The following is a 16,613-nucleotide window of genomic DNA, read 5'->3' as shown; positions in this document are numbered from 1 at the left end:
GCTGAGAGAGACTCCTGCCTGCAAACTTGGAGAGGCCGCTGCCAGTCTGTGCAGACAATACTGAGTGAGATGGACCAAGGGTCTGACTCAGTATATGGCAGCTTCCTATGGCAATAGTTAAATGGTGCATCCATGCTAAGGTAGACAAGCCACACCCCAGTCCTTCCACATTGGATGTGATTTTGCTGTCCCAAAGCCCAGCTGCAGGCCTTAAAGTGTCCGGTGGGAGGAGGCATGCCAGCCGCTCACTTTCCTTATGCTTCCTGCTGGTTTCTGCAGAGCCCCCCGCCAACTGAGCAAAGAGGCAACTTTTAAAAGTGGCGCTTCTCTTGACTTGAGCAGGGGGAGAGCACCCGGCCCTCTCCATCCCCTGCACAGCAACCCTCCAGTGGCTGCCGCTGGTGTCTTGTCTTCCGTTTCCCTTTTTAGATTGTGAGTCCTTTGGGGGCAGGGGGCCGCTGGACTTATTTCTGTATATCGATGTCAACGGCTTTGGGAACTTGGGTGGGAGAGCGGCCTCTACAGATCCGCCACCGCCGTCTTCCTGACCTTTCCCGCTTGCTTCTGCAGAGCTTGCTGGAGAGCGACGTGGAGAGCACGGCCTCCTCGCCCCGCGGCGCCAAGCGGTCCCGGACCAGGCAGTCGTCCGATACGATGGAGACGGACGAGGAGGGAGGGCTGCCCTCGGAGGTGAGCCTGGCTCTCCGGGGTTCTCCTCCGGCACGGGAAATGCCTCCTGAGCATCACATCGGATGCCGAGCGCTGTGCAGTCTCAAGCGGGAACGCAAGCAAGGCCACGCAGAGCTTCCTCCATGCTGCTCGCCTGCCCGGGCCAAGTCCCAGCGTGGCCTGGAAGCCGGGAGGGGGGAGCTGGAAGGGGCTTCCCAGAGACCACCGGCCGGACCCCCACTCCCCCGCAGAAGCTCCCGGTTGAGACTTTGCCGTCCTGTCTTGTCATTGGGAGAGCCAGCGTGGTGTAGTGGTTAGAGTGCTGGACTAGGACCGGGGAGACCCGAGTTCAAATCCCCATTCATCTATGAAACTAGCTGGGTGACTCTGGGCCAGTCGCTTCTCTCTCAGCCTAGCCTACTTCACAGGGTTGTTGTGAAAGAGTAACTTAAGTATGTAGTACACCGCTCTGGGCTCCTTGGAGGAAGAGCGGGTTATAAATGTAAAAATAATAATAATAATAATAATTGGCTTGAGCCCCTCCTCGTAGCAGATGATCCGTTTCTCTCGCGATCACATGCTGATCCCACTCTTCCTCCAAGGAGTCTAGAGTGGTGGGCTGGCTTAGAGCGGTCCTCACAACAACCCTGTGAGGGAGCTTAGACGGGGAGAGAAACGCCTGGCCCGCAGTCACCCAGTCAGTTTCCCGGCTGAACGGGGGATTTGAACTCGGGTCCTAGCCCGGCACTCTTAACCCTTACCCCACCCCTTCGAGCAGCCCCGGAGTGGAGGGAACTGGGCTGGTCCCGGTTTCCCCAGTGATGATGATGGAGATGTTCCCTCTGCTGCTTCTGCCAGGCAGAGAAGGCCCCGACGCCGCCCCCCCAGCGGCACATCAGTGCCGAAGTTGTGCCCATGGGACCCCCGCCGCCCCCCAAGCCCAAGCAGAGCAAGGACAGCACCTTCATGGAGAAGCTGCATGCGGTGGACGAGGAGCTGGCCTCCAGCCCGGTCTGCATGGACTCCTTCCAGGTAATGGCAGCCTCCCCCTTCCCTGTGCGGAAGCGGCCTTCTCTTTAGCAAGGCCAGACAGGCCGCCGCCCTTCTGGCGCTCTCGGGAAGTGCCTTGGGGCAGCCAAAGGGCCGTGTGACGGATCCGTGACCAGTATTGATCTACTGCTTCTCAACAGAAGTTCCCCAAGCGCTGTACATGGATATAAATAAGTACCTCTCAACCGAAAGACCCTTCATTGTGCAAGAAAAACCGAAAAGCTGGTATACATATAACACTCTGGTGGAGAAATAATGAACCGGGGGGCGGGGGAGAGAGAAGGGAAATCGCCTGATTCTTCTCATAGGAACATAGGAAACTGCCATATGCTGAGTCAGACTATTGGTCTATCTCGCTCAGGATTGTTTTCACAGACTGGCAGTGGCTTCTCCCAGGTTGCAGGCAGGAATCTCTCTCAGCCCGATCTTGGAGATGCTGCCAGGGAGGGAACTGGGGACCTCCTTCTGCTCTTCCCAGAGCGGCTCCATCCCCTAAGAGGAATCTCTTGCAGTGCTCACACTTCTAGTCTCCCATTCAGATGCAACCAGGGCAGACCCTGCTTAGCTAAGGGGACCAGTTGTGCTTGCTACCACAAGACCAGCTCTCCTCTGCAAACCTTATGGCATCAGCCAGAGGGCTAAGGTTTATTCGCCTTGGAGAAGAATCAGGTGATGCCGCTTCTCCCCCCCCAGTTCATCATCTCTCCGCCAGCCATGGAACAGGGTTTTATCATGTCTGAGGAATTTAACAGCTGGGGGACGGAGGAGGTCTTCATCTGTGCTCATTTGTTTGCTTAACTGAGGGCTGCAATGCTTTATTGACCAACAACAAATATTTATATCCCGTTTTCCAACAAGTTCAACAAGGGCTTTACGTAGATAAATAACAAATAAATCAGTCAGACGGCCCCCTCACCTCCAGCGTTGGCCTTCTCCCCCCAGCCCCTAGAAGACAGCTTGATCGCCTTGCGCACCCGCTCGAAGAGGCCCCTGAAGGACGTGCCCCTCGGGCAGCTGGAAGCAGAGCTCCAGGCCCCGGATATCACGCCGGATATGTACGACCCCAACACGGCGGACGACGAGGAGTGGAAGAGGTGGCTGGGCGGCCTCATGAACGACGACGTGGGGAACGAAGGCAGGTCACGCGGCCGGGGCTACCTGGACCCCGTCTTGGTGGCCGGCTTTCGCCTTGGCACTCTTTGGGGAATAGCCCTTCCTCTGCATCTCCCTGCTGTGACCCCAGCTGACCCGGTCAGACTGTTATTTTTATTTTATTTTATTTTATTATTTATTTTTATTTTATTTTATTTTATTTTATTTTATTTTATTTTTATTTTTATTTTTATTTTATTTTTTTACTAATTTTAATTTAATTTAATTTAATTTAATTTTATCTATCTGTTTCTCTCTCTCTCTATTTCTCTCTCTATTTATCTAACTAACTAATATGTGTATATACATATATATATATATATACATATACATACATACACACACACACACATTCCCCAAATGCAAGTCTCTGGGCGGTTTACAACAATACAATGAAAACAACAAATAAAAAGGTCGAAACATTACAACAATTTAGAATCTCAGAACCACGTTCAGACGATTGAAACCATCCAACAGTTAAAACAGTATCTAATTAAAAGCCCCTCTGAAGCAGGGCTTCTAATTAGATACTGTTTGAATTGTTGGATGGTTTCAGTGGGCGCCAGGAGTCGAAATTGACTTGACGGCACACTTTGCCTTTTACCTTTTTAAAGCCGGGCAAGACGGTTGAGATATCTCTGCACTGCTCTCTGGGTGAGCAGAGAGATCCGAGCAGAGTGATCCCGGCTGTGATCCTTGGCTTCAAAATGCCCCGAGAAGCAGCTGCAACCGCTCTGCAGATATTTTTCCCCACCGGGGCAAGGGAGTGATGGAGAGTGAGTATAGGTATGCGAAAGCCCAGCCTCCTGCTCTGGCTCCGAGCCTGTCTTCGCAGCCATGAGGACTAGGAACCTGCTCAGTTTGTTGAATGAAAGCTATGATTCTCGGAATGCCAGATTCTTTTTTGTGGCAACCAGGGGAATACGGCCCTGGTTATAGGGTTGGGGACGAAAAGGAGCACTGAGGTCTGGATTCTGATTCAGAGTTTGATTTTAAAAAATATTCTTACCAAGGTATTTGGGGAAGAACCTGTGTCCACCCTGCCGCCTGCTTTGAACTCCCTACTTGAGCGACTTGCAGAGAAGGGGGCTGATGCCTTTTCTAGTTGCTCAGATTCCTCCTCTGGTCTTGTTGAAGAAACCTTTTCTCTTCTAGACGAGGCGGACGACGACGACGACCCGGAGTACAACTTCCTGGAGGACCTGGATGAGCCAGATACGGAAGACTTCAGGAACGACCGGGCCGTCCGGATCACAAGTACGTACTCCGGTGGGGCCTGGGTTCTGACTGGTTTCAGATCCAAGGTCTCTTTCTGCCCTGAGGAGGCTGGGTCTGGGGTGCTGGATGTGCGCAGACTGTTGCCGTTTTTATTATTTATTTTAGCTAACCTTGTCCTCAAAAGCTGGAGGCATAAAGTATTTGTTGTTAAATATTGTTGGTTGCAACACATGCGATCCATAAAACGACGCTGGTTAGGACTGCACATAACGCCCGTTTTGTATCTTTTGCAGAGAAGGAAGTCAATGAGCTGATGGAGGAGCTGTTTGAGACGGTAAGCGGCCGCCGACTGAGTCTGGCCCTCGGCCCATGCCGCTCAGGATTGTCAGCACTGACTGGCAGCGGCTATCCAAGGTTTCAAGCATGGGTCTTTCCCAGCCTTACCTGGAGAGGCTGTCCGGGCTTGAACCTGGGGCCTCCTGCTTGCCAAGCAGATGCTCTACCCTTGAGCTACGGCCCCATCTGTCCACCCACAAGGCTGTAGACCGATCTTGCAAATAAATCTGGGAAAGGGGCCAGCCCTCAAGAATGTTCATGTGCCCATGTGAGAGAGATAATTTCTTCATCTTATGCATGATTCCTGTCTGGAATCGGCTGCCACAGGCTGTGGAGGGAGGGGCACTTCGATGGTTTTAAATGAGGATTGGACAAATCTACAGAGAAGGACTGCTCCGTCAGAAGCTTTTAGCCATGGTAGTCAGTGGAACCTTCATGTTTAGGAGCAGTATACCAGTTGCTGGGGGAGGGTGGAGCAACATCTGGGTAGGGTCTCCTGTGCTTCTGCCCTGCTGATGGGTTTCCTGGAAGCATCTTGGCTGTCCCCTGTTGGACACAGGATGCTGGGCTAGATGGATCTGTGGTCTGATTCAGCCAAAACTCTGCTTTGGGTCTTACGTTCACATAATTGCCTGTGTTTGCAGCCCAAGTGTGTGTGTGTGTGTGTGTGTGTGTGTGGTGTGTGTGTGTGTGTTGGGGGGTGTTAGGCTTTCCCAAGTTTCCCTGCCTTGTCATCTGGAGGAGTTTTCTGCTTTCCAGTCTGCTGGTAAATGGGTGGGGGACCCACTGAATACCAGCTGAGACCCCTTGCCTTGAATGTGAGTTGGTTTATGGGCTCCTTTTTTTTGCCCAAGGCTGCCCCACTGATCTGGATGCCCTCTGTCTCTGCTCAGTTCCAGGACGAGATGGGATTCCCCAACGTGGAGGACGAGGGGCCGGAGGACGAGGACAGCACTGCAGAGGCCCGTCCGAATTTTAATACCCCTCAGGTGCTCAGGTAGGTTGGTCCGGTCGGTGAAACTGTTCCCGCCCTGAGCTGTTGGTTTTTTAGGGTGACATTTGCTTATAAGCATCTTAGCAGGCTCCTTGGAAGAAAGGCCTTTTCAGGGACTGCCCATCCTTTGGAACTCCCTGCCTCAGGAGGTTCGACTTGCCCCCATATGGGGATATTTCAGCAGTTGGCAAAGAGACACCTTTTTCGGTTAGCCATCCCTGAATTCGTTCGTCTCCTTTTTGTTTCCCCCCGTTTCTGTCTGGAACTTATTATGTAGATTTTTTTTTTGCTTGACTGTTGTAAGCCGCCTTGAGTTGCTTTTGAAAGAAAGGTGGGTTACAACATTTCAAATAGAATCCGGCCAACCAGCTGATCGCTTGTTGCGAGTTATTCTGGAGCAGGAGCGGCAAGTGCTGTAGATGTGGGGTGTGATCGCGGCCTCATGGGGTCCCCATCGCTCGCCCCACCTCCTCGGTCCGCTCTCAGCCCAGGGGGAGGGACGTCCGAGGGGTCCGTTGGTCGCTTGTGAACGGCGCGGCGGCTTCCCACCAGGAGCCGCGTGTCGTGGGCCGCCCGGCCTCCTTGTCTGTGGGGCAGGTCAGCGAAAAGGAATGCTGAATCTGTTTGGGAAGGGAGGCAGAGGAAACGCTGGGCCTTGGCCACCCGCTCCGGATTGAGCAGTACCGGAGGGGGGCGGCAAGAATGCTGTGCCCGAGCTACAAAGCGACAAGAGCATAGATTGATGCCGGGGGGCGGGCGGAGGGAGGGAGGGGGTGGGAGAGATGGGGGGGAGACTTGCCCACCGATCTCTGCCCACGTCCGAGTCCCGACTGACGGGGGGGGGGCGTCCCTGACCTGAAGGTTGCCGCTTCAGTCGCGGCTTCCGCTGCAGCGTCGCGAGAGGGTGGCTCAGAGGCGGAGGGCTGGTCTTGCGGCAGCGAGTGCGAATTGTTGCTTTTGCTAAGCAGGGTCCTCCCTGGCTTGCATTTGGATGGGAGACACCATGTGTGGGCACTGTCGGAGATCCCCTCCTTAGGGGACGGGGCCACGGCTCAGTGGAAGATCTCCTGCCTGCTTGCATTCAGAAGGCTCCAGGTTCCCTCCCTGGCAGCATCTCCAAGATGGGGCTGAGAGAGACTCCTGCCTGCAACCTTGGAGAAGCCGCTGCCAGTCTGTGAAGACAATCCTGAGCTAGATAGACCAAGGGTCTGACTCAGTGTGGGGCAGCTTCCTATGTCCCTAAGCAACGATGGTGTGTGTGTGTGTGTGTGTGTGTGTGTGAGAGAGAGAGAGAGAGAGAGAGAGAGAGAGTGTGTGTGAGTTGTGAGCAAAAACTCCCTCTTTCAAATCTTGTTGCAGTCATCACAGCTACTTTTATGCCGCTGTTCAAAAAACGCTTATCAGAGCGGTTCACACAGGGAGCCAATAGAGCCGTGATCCGCTTCCCAGTTGCCCCAGAACACCCGATCCCCAAAGTTACACCGAGCCGTGTAAGAAATAATAACAAATAAATAACAATAAAAATAAATAAATAAATAATAATAGAAGAGAATGGCCAGGCGTGGATTTGGCTAGAGAGCCTGAAGCTAAGCTGCCCGCGCCGCCTTTCTCGGGGGTGAGGATTCCGGCCTCCTGGGCAGGGCTGGCGCGCCTCCCGTCCCCCACTGCAGTTGCCTGGCCCCTGAAAGCCAGCTTGGCCGCATCCGCTGGGAACCGCCCCCCCCCCTTGGGAGCCTCCGGGCCGAAGCTCCGCTGCTAGCCGCGGATCGGACTCCTTTAGCCGGCAGCAACCTCTCGCTTCCCGCTCAGGTTCGAGGAGCCCCTGGCCAACCTCCTCAACGAGCAGCACCGGACGGTGAAGGAGCAGCTGGAGCAGCTGCGGGTGAAGAAGACGGCCGCCCGGCTGCCCCCGTCGGAGGCGGAGAAGGCCAAGGGGCACGGTGAGAGGCCCGTGCCGGTGCTGAGCATGGACGCCGGCCAGAGGAAGAGACTCCAGCAGCAGATGCAGCAGGTACCGTGCGGGGAAGGGCGGGCTGTTAGGGGGCGTCCCCTGGGACTGCCCTCCGGGAGCCCTGGCGGGGTGAAATCAGCCCGTGCGGGGGCCCAGCTTGGGGGGGGAGGAGTGGGGGCCCTGTCTGCCTCGAGGACAGCCCTGGTGCCGTTGGGTGTCCCTGGAGCGTGTGGGGCTTTGGGGGGAACGGAAGGGGTAGGTCTCCGCCCTGAGGAGCTTACAGGATACACTTTGACCCCGGGGCCAAAGCTGACCTCTCCCTCTTGCCTGCCTTGCAGCACGTCCAGCTCTTGACCCAGATTCACCTCCTCAGCAGCTCCAACCCTGGCCTGAGCTCGGAGTTCAGCACCACCCGGCTCTTCCTGGTAAGGCGTGGCTGGATCCTGTCCTGCAGCCCCTTGCGTTGCAGACGCTTCGGCCCTCTAGCGGTTTTGGGAGTACAACTTCCATCATCCCCAGCCACGGTGGCTACTAACCAGGGGTCAGGGGAGTTTAGGCCAACGGAGGGAGCCGATCAGCCAGCGTGTCGGCTGTGAGCGTCTGGCCTCTTCCTCGCATTCGCAGACCGAGCTGGAAACGTTTGCCCAGAGATCCAGGCTCCTCCACCGGCCCCTCGGTCCGGGCCCCGAGTTCCAGACGGCCTTCCAGCCCTGCAACCTCCCGGAGGCTCTGCAGCTCATTGAGGACTTCCACGCCCAGGTCGAGTGGAGCCCGCGCAAAGCTGTGAAGAAGAGCGGTATGTTGTGTGTTTGTGTGTGTGTGTGTGAGAGAGAGAGGGGGGGGAGGGAAGGAGAGATTCCTTGCTTGCTTGCTTGATTAATTAATTAACTCGGGGCTGCTCCTTTAGTGGGGGGTCGTAAGCAGTGTTGCCTCTAATAGGGATTTCCAGGTGTTGTTGACTACAACTCCCAGAATCCTCAAGCCCTTGAAGCTGGGGATTCTGGGAGCTGTAGTTAACGACATCTGGGAATCCCTGTTAGAGGGGACGCTGGTTTTAAGCTTGATTTCCTTTCTCCTCCATTACGGATACGAGGAATATTGATGTGCCACTTTTCAACCCAAATTTCCAAAGCAGTTTGTGTGGTTATCAACAAATGAACAAAACGGAATGGCTCCCTGTCCCCGAAGGGCTCACCATCTGAAAAAGAAACAAAAGAGGGACACCAGCCGCAGCCACGGGAGGGATACTGTGCTGGGGGTGGATAGGGTCGGTTGCTCTCCCCCCTGCTCAAGAAAGAGAATCGCCACTTTAAAAATGCGCCTCTTGGGTTCAGTTAACAAGGGGATAAAAAAAAAAGTGAGATGTAATAATAGAGATGGTAATAGTTCCCCTGCCCCGCTGTGGGTTCTCCCCGCAGTGAACAACTTCCCTTCCCTGCCGAAGCACGTGGCGTGGATCCTGGCCACCAGGCGGGTCTTCATGTATCCCGAGTTGCTGCCCATCTGCTCCTTCAAAGCCAGAATGCTGCGGGATAAGATCATCTACACCAAAGGGGAGGACAAGTAGGTGCCCGGGGCTGGGGGTGTGGTGGGCGGAGTGGGGTCCTTGGGGACAGAAGCCACCCTGTGCTGCTTTGAGCAAGAGAGGGGAGGGCGAGGCGGTGGGGCAAGGCCGAGGGGATCGGGTGTTGTGAGTTTCTCCCCCCCCCCCCCGTTGGGTGTGAATGGGCATGTGGCCATCCTCTGTTCAGTCCCTGGCAGCATCTCCAGGGAGGGCTGAGCAAGAGCCCTGCCTGAAACTCCAAAGAGGTCTTATCACTGAGCTGCAGTTTTTCCTTGTTGATTAAACAGATAAAATGCCCCCCTCGCCTCTCAAAAGCCACCTCGAGTCATGACAGCGACAGATGCCTTGATGTAGTGGGCCTTGGTTTACGAAGGCTTGTGTTAAAACGAATGTGTTCAGATTTAGGGTACTGCAAGACCCTGTGGCTTTGGCTGCATCGATCTCACATCGGAAGCTGCCATCTACTGAGTCAGACCCTTGGTCTGTCTAGCTCAGTATTGTCTACCCAGACTGGCAGCAGCTTCTCCAAGGTGGCAGGCAGGAATCTCTCTCAGCCCTCTCTTGGAGATGCTGCCAGGGAGGGAACTTGGGACCTAGATGCTCTTCCCAGAGTGGCTCTATCCCCTAAGAAGGGGAATCTCTTCCAGTGCTCACACTTCTAGTCTCCCATTCATATGCAACCCGGGCGGACCCTGCTTAGCTAAGGGGACAAGTCAGGCTTGCTACCACAAAGACCAGCTCTCTCCTCTCCTCTCCTCTCCTTGTGGCTGGTCTGGTAGTAGCATCCCCTAATGTGGCTTCTCCTCTGCAAGTCTTTAGCTAATCATATTGTTTCTGGTGGGGAAAGGGCCAGGGTTTGCTGAATCCCCCGGCACTAGCTCCTTGGGCAGAAATATTTCCCAACCGGGTTTCTCTTTCTCCCCCCAGTTTGTTAGCTTTGGGTCTGAAGCACTTCGAAGAGACCGAGGTCCCGAAACTCCTGATCAGCAAGTACCTCCTGACGACCAAAACGGCCCACCAGCTGACCGTGCGGATCAAGAACCTCGGCATGAGGCGGGTTCCCGACAACATCCTGAAGGTGAGTGGTGGGTGGTCTGCGGAGGGAGAGGCAGACGGAGCCTGGCGGGTGCCGCTTTGTGGGTCCCTGATGACAAGCGGGGATGCGTTTTTCCAACCCCAAAGGATGCCACGGCAAACCTGCCCGTTGCAGATGGGAGCCGAGGGGGGCCATGTGGTCTGGGTGCCTCTTCTGGTGGGCTTCCAGGCTGGTCTTGAATGGCTGGGCTGAGGAGTCAAGGGGCTGTGCCAGGAAGTTGCCAATGACCTCTCTCCCCCCCACCCCCCGCACTCCTCCAGTACTATAAGAAGACGAAGCAGTTGCCTGTCCTGCCCAAGCTTTGCGAAGAGATGCAGCCTGGCGAGTGGAAGCCGGCCCTGGAGAAGGAGGAGCACCGCCTGCCCTTCTGGCTGAAGGTAGCCGTTCCGTTGGCGCCCGGCGTCGTGTGCTCGGCCCTGCCGCCAAACGGCTCTTCCTCCCCCGGTTGGATCCTCACAACCACCCTGCGCCGGGGACCCGGCTGAGAGCGGGGCGACCGGTCCGAGGTCACCGAGCGAGGATTTGACCCTTGGCCCTCGCTAGTCCTGGTTCCCTTCAGCTGTGTCTCTTCCGATACAGGGGGAGGCTTCATGCTTCCAGTGTAAACCCTGCTTGGAGCCTAGGAAGCCCCCTGCTCCTGAGTCAGACCATGGGGCCGCCTCATCTAGCGCTGCCTGCTCTGGCTGGCAACAGCTCTCGTACCGCGGGCCGCGCTTGCCTGTCGTCGCCCCTCCAAATGCAGACCAGGGCAGACCCTGCTTAGCACGGGGGCCAGCTCTCCTCCCCTGGCTGGGCCTGACTCTGGCTGGTGGGTGACTGTGTTTCCGTTTCCCCCTCTCTCCAGGCCAGCCTGCCCTTCATCCAAGCCCACCTGGAGCAGACGGCCCGGCCCGCTCCCAGCCTCGGCAAGGCAGACGGAGGACCCGCGGAGGCGGCTGCGGCGGTGGGGGGCGAAAAGTACCCGCTGCGCATGCCCGAGGGCCTGCAGTGGATCCTGCGGCCTCTCTCCAGCCGCTTCTGCCAGAAGGCCTGGAGGCGGCAGCGGCCCGCCGCCAGCAAGGTCCTCCCGGCCCGCCCGGGCCTCGGCCTGCCGTCCGTGGGTGCCAGCCACTACCTGAAGATGGCCGCCAAGCCGTGCCCCCCGGAGGTGCCGCCCCGGAAAGGAGGGCCCGCTCCCAGGAAAGGGGTCCCCCGCCTGATCAAGCCCGCCCCGCTGCTGCAGCCGTTGCCCCGCATGCAGCACCTGAGCCTGCCCTCCGCCGTGGGGCACGGCGGCGGCGGCTTCGGGCTGCAGGGCGTCCTCTCCGCGCCGCACGCCGGCCCCAGGCCCTGCTTGGCCGCCGCCCTGCCCCAGAACCTGGTCTCCTCCGTGCCGGTCGCCTTCCAGCCCCGAATGACCCTCTCGGCGTTCCCCCTGGCCAAGACCCGGAAGCCCGGTGCCCCCAGAGGCTACCAGAAGAAGAAGGGCCCCAAAGCCGCCCCGCTGCTGAAAGCCGCCCCCCTGCTGCACCCGGCGCCCGTCATCTTCACCGTCCCGGCGGGTGCCGTGAAGGTGGTGGGCCTCGCCAATGGCTGCAACGTGCTGCAACCCCTGGCCGCCGTGGGGGGCCGAGCCCCACAGCCCATCCCCATCACCACTCTGCTGGTGAACCCTGCCCCCTTCCCCTGCCAGCCGCTGGCCACGCCTCCCCTCCCCTCCTTGGTGCTGGCCTCCAGCTCGTCTGGCGCCCCTGCGGCCGCCAAAGACCTCGAGGCGACCAACGCAGCCGCCTCCAGATTGGCCGTGGGCGGAGGAGAGCCCACCTGCCCTGCCGGGGCGGAACCCCCCGCGGAGCTGCAGGGACCCCCATCGTGTTCTGCCAGCCCCACTGCGGAGGAACATGGCCCCCAGCAGCCGGATCTGGACCCCGGCGTCCGAGTGGAGGCCTCTGCGCAGGCTTATGTGGAGATGGAAGAGGAGAGAGCCCTGGAGCGGCCGGCCGAGATTCCCTTCTCCCCGTTGGCAGAGCTCGGAGCGATGGCGACGGTGGCATTGGGCAGACCCAGCGACGCCCCCCCGGAAGCTGCCCCGGTCCCGGAGAGCCCCCCAGCCCAAGAAGACCTGGTGTTGGATCTCGGGCAGGAGCTGGACGTGGAGGCCGCCCCGGAGTGCCGGGCGGAGCTGAAGGGGGGCGGAGGCGGGCCGAGCCTCCGTGGGAACGAGGCAGGAGGGCAGGGGGGATCCGGGCAGGGCCCAGGCGGCACAGAAAAAAGCGGCAGCCCCCCGAAGAACTCCTCCGGCTCGGCCGCTGAGGCTGGGTCCGGCAGCCCCTTGGCGAAGCCGGAGGATTTGTCCAGCGTGGCCGGCCCCGAGGGGGCTGGCGAGAAAGAAGGGCCGGAGGAGGAGGAGGAGGAGTTTGACGACTTCACCCAAGACGAGGAGGACGAGGAGATGTCCTCGGCGTCGGAGGAGTCGGTGCTCTCGGTGCCGGAGCTGCAGGTGAGGCTTTTGGCCCGAGTGGAGAGGCACGCCCCACGTGGGGAGCAGGGGGCGAGTGGGGCAAGGAGGGGGCTCTCTGGGGGGCTGGGAAGGGAGGCCCGAGGGCTGAAAGGTGCTCTGGGTCTTCTGGCCTCCAGGAGACGATGGAGAAGCTGACGTGGCTGGCGTCGGAGAGGCGCCTGAGCCAGGAGGGCGACTCGGAGGAGGAGAACTCCCAGGAGGAGAACTCAGAGCCGGAGGAGGAGGAAGAGGAGGAGGAGGAGGAAGGGGAGAACCTGGAGAGCCTGCAGAAAGAGGACGACATGGCCGGCGAGGTGGCAGACCTGGCCGACCGGCCCGCCTCGCCCCTGGCCCTGGCCTGTGCCACCCCGGAAGTGAAGCCCAGCAGCAGGACGCCGCCAGGTGAGCGGGTTGGGACTCAGCCGGAGGGTGCAGGTCTGACCTCTACGGAGTCAGACCTTGGCTCCTTCTCGTTCAGGCTTGTCTACCCAGACTGGCCGCGGCCTTTCCCAGCCGGAACCAGAGACCTTGCCAGGGAACTGAACCCGGGACCTTCTGCATGCCGAGCAAATGCTCAGCCACTGACCTGCGGCCCGTCCCTTCCTGTGTTCGGAGACTGTGGTGATTGTCGTTCCAGGGCAGAGCGCCAAGGCACCCGGGAAAAGCCGGGGCTCCCACCGAGCCCGAGCGAAGCGGGGCCGGTCTCGCGCCAGCAAGGACACCTCCAAGCTGATGCTTCTCTATGCTGAAGACATCCTGGAGAGGGACCCCCTGCGGGAGCAGAAGGACCTGGCCTTTGCACAGGCTTATCTGAGCCGGGTAAGGAGGCCCCCCTCCCCTCAGCCCATCCGTGGGCCTCTCAAGTGTCCTGGAAGAGGAGCAGAATTGTGGGAGCAAGCAGGACTGGTCCCCTTAGCTAAGCAGGGTCTGCCCTGGTTGCATCTGAATGGGAGACTAGAAGTGTGAGCACTGGAAGAGATTCCCCTCAGGGGATAATGGAGCCGCTCTAGGAAGAGCATCTAAGATCCAAGTTCCCCCCCTGGCAGCATCTCCAAGAGAGGGCCGAGAGAGATTCCTACCTGCCTCCTTGGAGAAGCCGCTGCCAGTCTGTGAAGACAATACTGAGCTAGAGAGACCAAGGGTCTGACTCGGTGTCTGACCCGCTAACGGCAGGTTATTCCTCGTCCCTCAGGTGCGTGAGGCCTTGAGGCACATCCCGGGCAAGTACGAGGAGTTCCTCCGCATCATCTACGAGTTTGAGAGCAACGCCGGCAAGCAGATGGCCGTGGACCTTTACGCCCAGCTGCGGGGCCTCCTGCGGGAGTGGCCCCAGCTGCTCACGGACTTTGCGGCCTTCCTCTTGCCCGAGCAAGCCTTGGAATGTGGGCTGGTATGTCCTTTGTGGGGTTCACTAGGGTGGGTGCCAGACGGGTTTCTCCGGGGAGCATGTTCCACGGGCGAGGGGCCACCCCGGAGAAAGCCCTGCTCCCCCCAGCGGGGTGCTTCCCTCCTTGGCCCTGCTAGAAGGCAGCAATTGGACAGCGATGTCAGGCTTGTGAGCGGTGACGATCCGCTTCTGCTTCCCTCCTGGGCAGTTTGAGGAACAGCAGGCCTTTGAGAAGAGCCGCAAGTTTCTCCGGCAGCTGGAGATCTGCTTTTCCGAAAACCCTTCCCACCACCAGAAGATCATCAAGGTGCTGCAGAGCTGCGCAGAGTGTCTGCCCCAGGAGATCATCGAGGTGAGATGCTCTCCTGGTTGCCAGAGGGCCTCTACCCTTCCCCTTTCCGGAGGTCCCTCTACCCTTCCCCTTTCCGGAGGTCCCTCTACCCTTCCCCTTTCCGGAGGTCCCTCTACCCTTCCCCTTTCCGGAGGTCCCTCTACCCTTCCCCTTTCCGGAGGTCCCTCTACAAGGCAGCAGCAGAGCCAGGCTGCCGGGGGTAAGGAAGAAGAGCCCTCTGCTGGCTCAGGCCGGAAGCCCCAGTATCCTGTTTCCAGCAGTGGACAGGCAGATGCGTCTGCAAAATAATATAGCCCGGCCTCTTTCTCTCCCTTGGGCATCCCCGTCCAGTTGAAGACCCAGATGTGGCAGCTGCTGAAAGGACACGACCATCTACAGGACGAATTCTCGGTCTTCTTTGACCACTTGCGGCCCTCGGCCAGCCGCTTGGGGGACTTCGAGGAAGTCAACTGGACGGAGGAGAAAGAGTATGAGGTGGAAGTCTCCCCTACCCCACAATCCTCCTGGGCAGGTTGGGTGGGTGGGGGCCCGTTTTGCCTGGCCGGGGAACCTTAAGGGTGGGGAAAGGCCTCTCCAGGTTCTGACGGAGGCAGTGTGAAGTGGTAGGGATCCCCTCAGACGACAGGGCCTCTGTAGGGCTGCCACCGGGCTCTTTAAACCGCTCCTTGTGTTTCTCCCCAGTTTGATGGGTTTGAAGAAGTATCGCTGCCGGATGTGGAAGAGGAGGAGGACCCACCCAAAATCCATGCTGCCTCGAAAAACAAGAAGAGGAAGGAGCTCGGGGGGCAGAACACTGACAAGGTGAGGCGGGAGGCACAGAACTCAGCCCTGGACTGGACTTCCAGGGGACCCGAGCCTCTGAACTGCTCAGTCAAGTTTCTAGGCCTCAAGGTTGCGAGTCCAGGCTGGGGAAAGCGTGGTCATTCCCTCCCTATTTACCAGGCATGGCGAGAACATGACAGGGGAACTTGTAGTGTAGCGACACTTCTCACCTAAAGCTGGTGGGACAGCTCTATAAAGCAAAAGCCTTTTCCATTGCTTTTTACGATACAACAACCAATATTTACAGTATATACCCCTTTTCAACAAAAGTTCCCAAAGCAGTTTACATAGAGAAATATAAATAAACAACTTAATAAATTGACTTGCCTGTCCCCAAAGGGCTCACAATCAAAACTAAGATCGACACCAGCAGTAGCCACTGGAGGGGTGTTGTGCTGGGGATGGAGAGGGCCAGTTGCTCTCCCCGTGCTCAATAAAGAGAAAAGCATCCCGACCGATCTCCAGATGGTTACTGCTGCTTAATGTGGAAGCTGGATTAAAGGCTAAAAGCAAGGCGTATCTGGAATTGGCCACACACAACCTAGTTGGGTGCCTTCATATTAGGAAAGGTTGTATCCCGCTTTCCCCACGTGGCTCAGCTGTGGACGCAGGAGGCCCTCTCAGTAGCCCTCACGTTCCTGGAACATTTTGCCACAATATCGGAGGATTTGATCCCAGAGGTTGCCAGTTCGAATCCCCGCTGGTATGTTCCCTAGACTGTGGGCAGCAGCGATCTAGGAAGATGCTCTGAAATGTTTGTTTTATTTTAATAGAGAATTATAATAAAAACATCGTTAAGTCCATACAGTCCAAATCACAGATTGGGAACGCCAACCCATCGCCATCATATCACAAAACTCCCGTAGAGCAAAGTAATGAAAGTATGTCTATAAAGTCGAAAGGAAAAACCTTCCTATCGGAAGATGCTGAAAGGCCTCATCCTCTCATACAGCGTGGGAGGAGACAATGGTCAACCCTTCCTGTATTCTACCAAAGATAGAATACAGGGAGCAGGGAGGTTTAAAGTTTCAAGAGGCGCCCTCCTTGCTTCTCCGCTGGCGTGTGGGGAGGTTTAAAGGGGCAGAATGACCAGGACAATCTGCACCTCTGCAAACCAGTTTAGTTGGGGGGGGGGTAGACCCACGTATAACCGAAACTACCCCCCTCCCTCCCTCCCCCGCGTGGCTCGTTGATGGCTGCTTCTGCGTGCCATTTCAGGAGGCGGAGTGGGCCGAGGGGGCCAAGGAGTGCTGCTGCGCCTGCCACGAGGGGGGCGGCGACCCCCGGCTGAAGAGGGGCAAGCGGAGGAGCTGCAACCACTGCAGCGGCGGCGGCGGCAAGGTCAGTGCGGAGCCCGACGGGGCGAGGGGGTGTGTGTGCCGTTCTGGGGGCAGCCCTGGGCTCTCCAGTGGCGGGGGGCCCGCCACGCCCATCAACCTCAGTCACTCTTTATTTTGGCCGGGGATGATGGGAGTTGTAGTTCAACGACTGTTTTGATTTTGTTGTCAACCGCCCAGAGCTGTAAGTTTTGGGCGGTATATAA

The 16,613-nt window shown here is 57.9% G+C and overlaps 1 protein-coding gene across 2 annotated transcripts in view; it reads left to right on the top strand.

Annotated features, from left to right (window-relative positions):
* GON4L (gon-4 like) overlaps positions 1-16,613 on the top strand; it is a 31,705-nt gene that overhangs the window by 9,521 nt on the left and 5,571 nt on the right. For both annotated transcript variants that reach the window (XM_053277244.1, XM_053277245.1), the window contains 20 exons: positions 571-690; positions 1,528-1,701; positions 2,662-2,854; positions 4,027-4,128; positions 4,383-4,423; positions 5,280-5,422; positions 7,229-7,430; positions 7,709-7,795; positions 7,995-8,166; positions 8,789-8,933; positions 9,862-10,012; positions 10,291-10,407; positions 10,875-12,509; positions 12,647-12,911; positions 13,147-13,328; positions 13,702-13,899; positions 14,105-14,248; positions 14,579-14,722; positions 14,930-15,049; positions 16,289-16,411. In XM_053277244.1, the coding sequence (XP_053133219.1) occupies positions 571-690; positions 1,528-1,701; positions 2,662-2,854; positions 4,027-4,128; positions 4,383-4,423; positions 5,280-5,422; positions 7,229-7,430; positions 7,709-7,795; positions 7,995-8,166; positions 8,789-8,933; positions 9,862-10,012; positions 10,291-10,407; positions 10,875-12,509; positions 12,647-12,911; positions 13,147-13,328; positions 13,702-13,899; positions 14,105-14,248; positions 14,579-14,722; positions 14,930-15,049; positions 16,289-16,411 (4,458 nt within the window). The remainder of the gene's footprint in view (positions 1-570; positions 691-1,527; positions 1,702-2,661; positions 2,855-4,026; positions 4,129-4,382; positions 4,424-5,279; positions 5,423-7,228; positions 7,431-7,708; positions 7,796-7,994; positions 8,167-8,788; positions 8,934-9,861; positions 10,013-10,290; positions 10,408-10,874; positions 12,510-12,646; positions 12,912-13,146; positions 13,329-13,701; positions 13,900-14,104; positions 14,249-14,578; positions 14,723-14,929; positions 15,050-16,288; positions 16,412-16,613) is intronic.

This window comes from Hemicordylus capensis, chromosome 14 (genome assembly GCF_027244095.1).
Source record: "Hemicordylus capensis ecotype Gifberg chromosome 14, rHemCap1.1.pri, whole genome shotgun sequence".
Taxonomy (NCBI): domain Eukaryota; kingdom Metazoa; phylum Chordata; class Lepidosauria; order Squamata; family Cordylidae; genus Hemicordylus; species Hemicordylus capensis.
The sequence above is the reverse complement of the archived record's forward strand: the minus strand, read 5'-3'. Positions and strand labels throughout refer to the sequence as shown.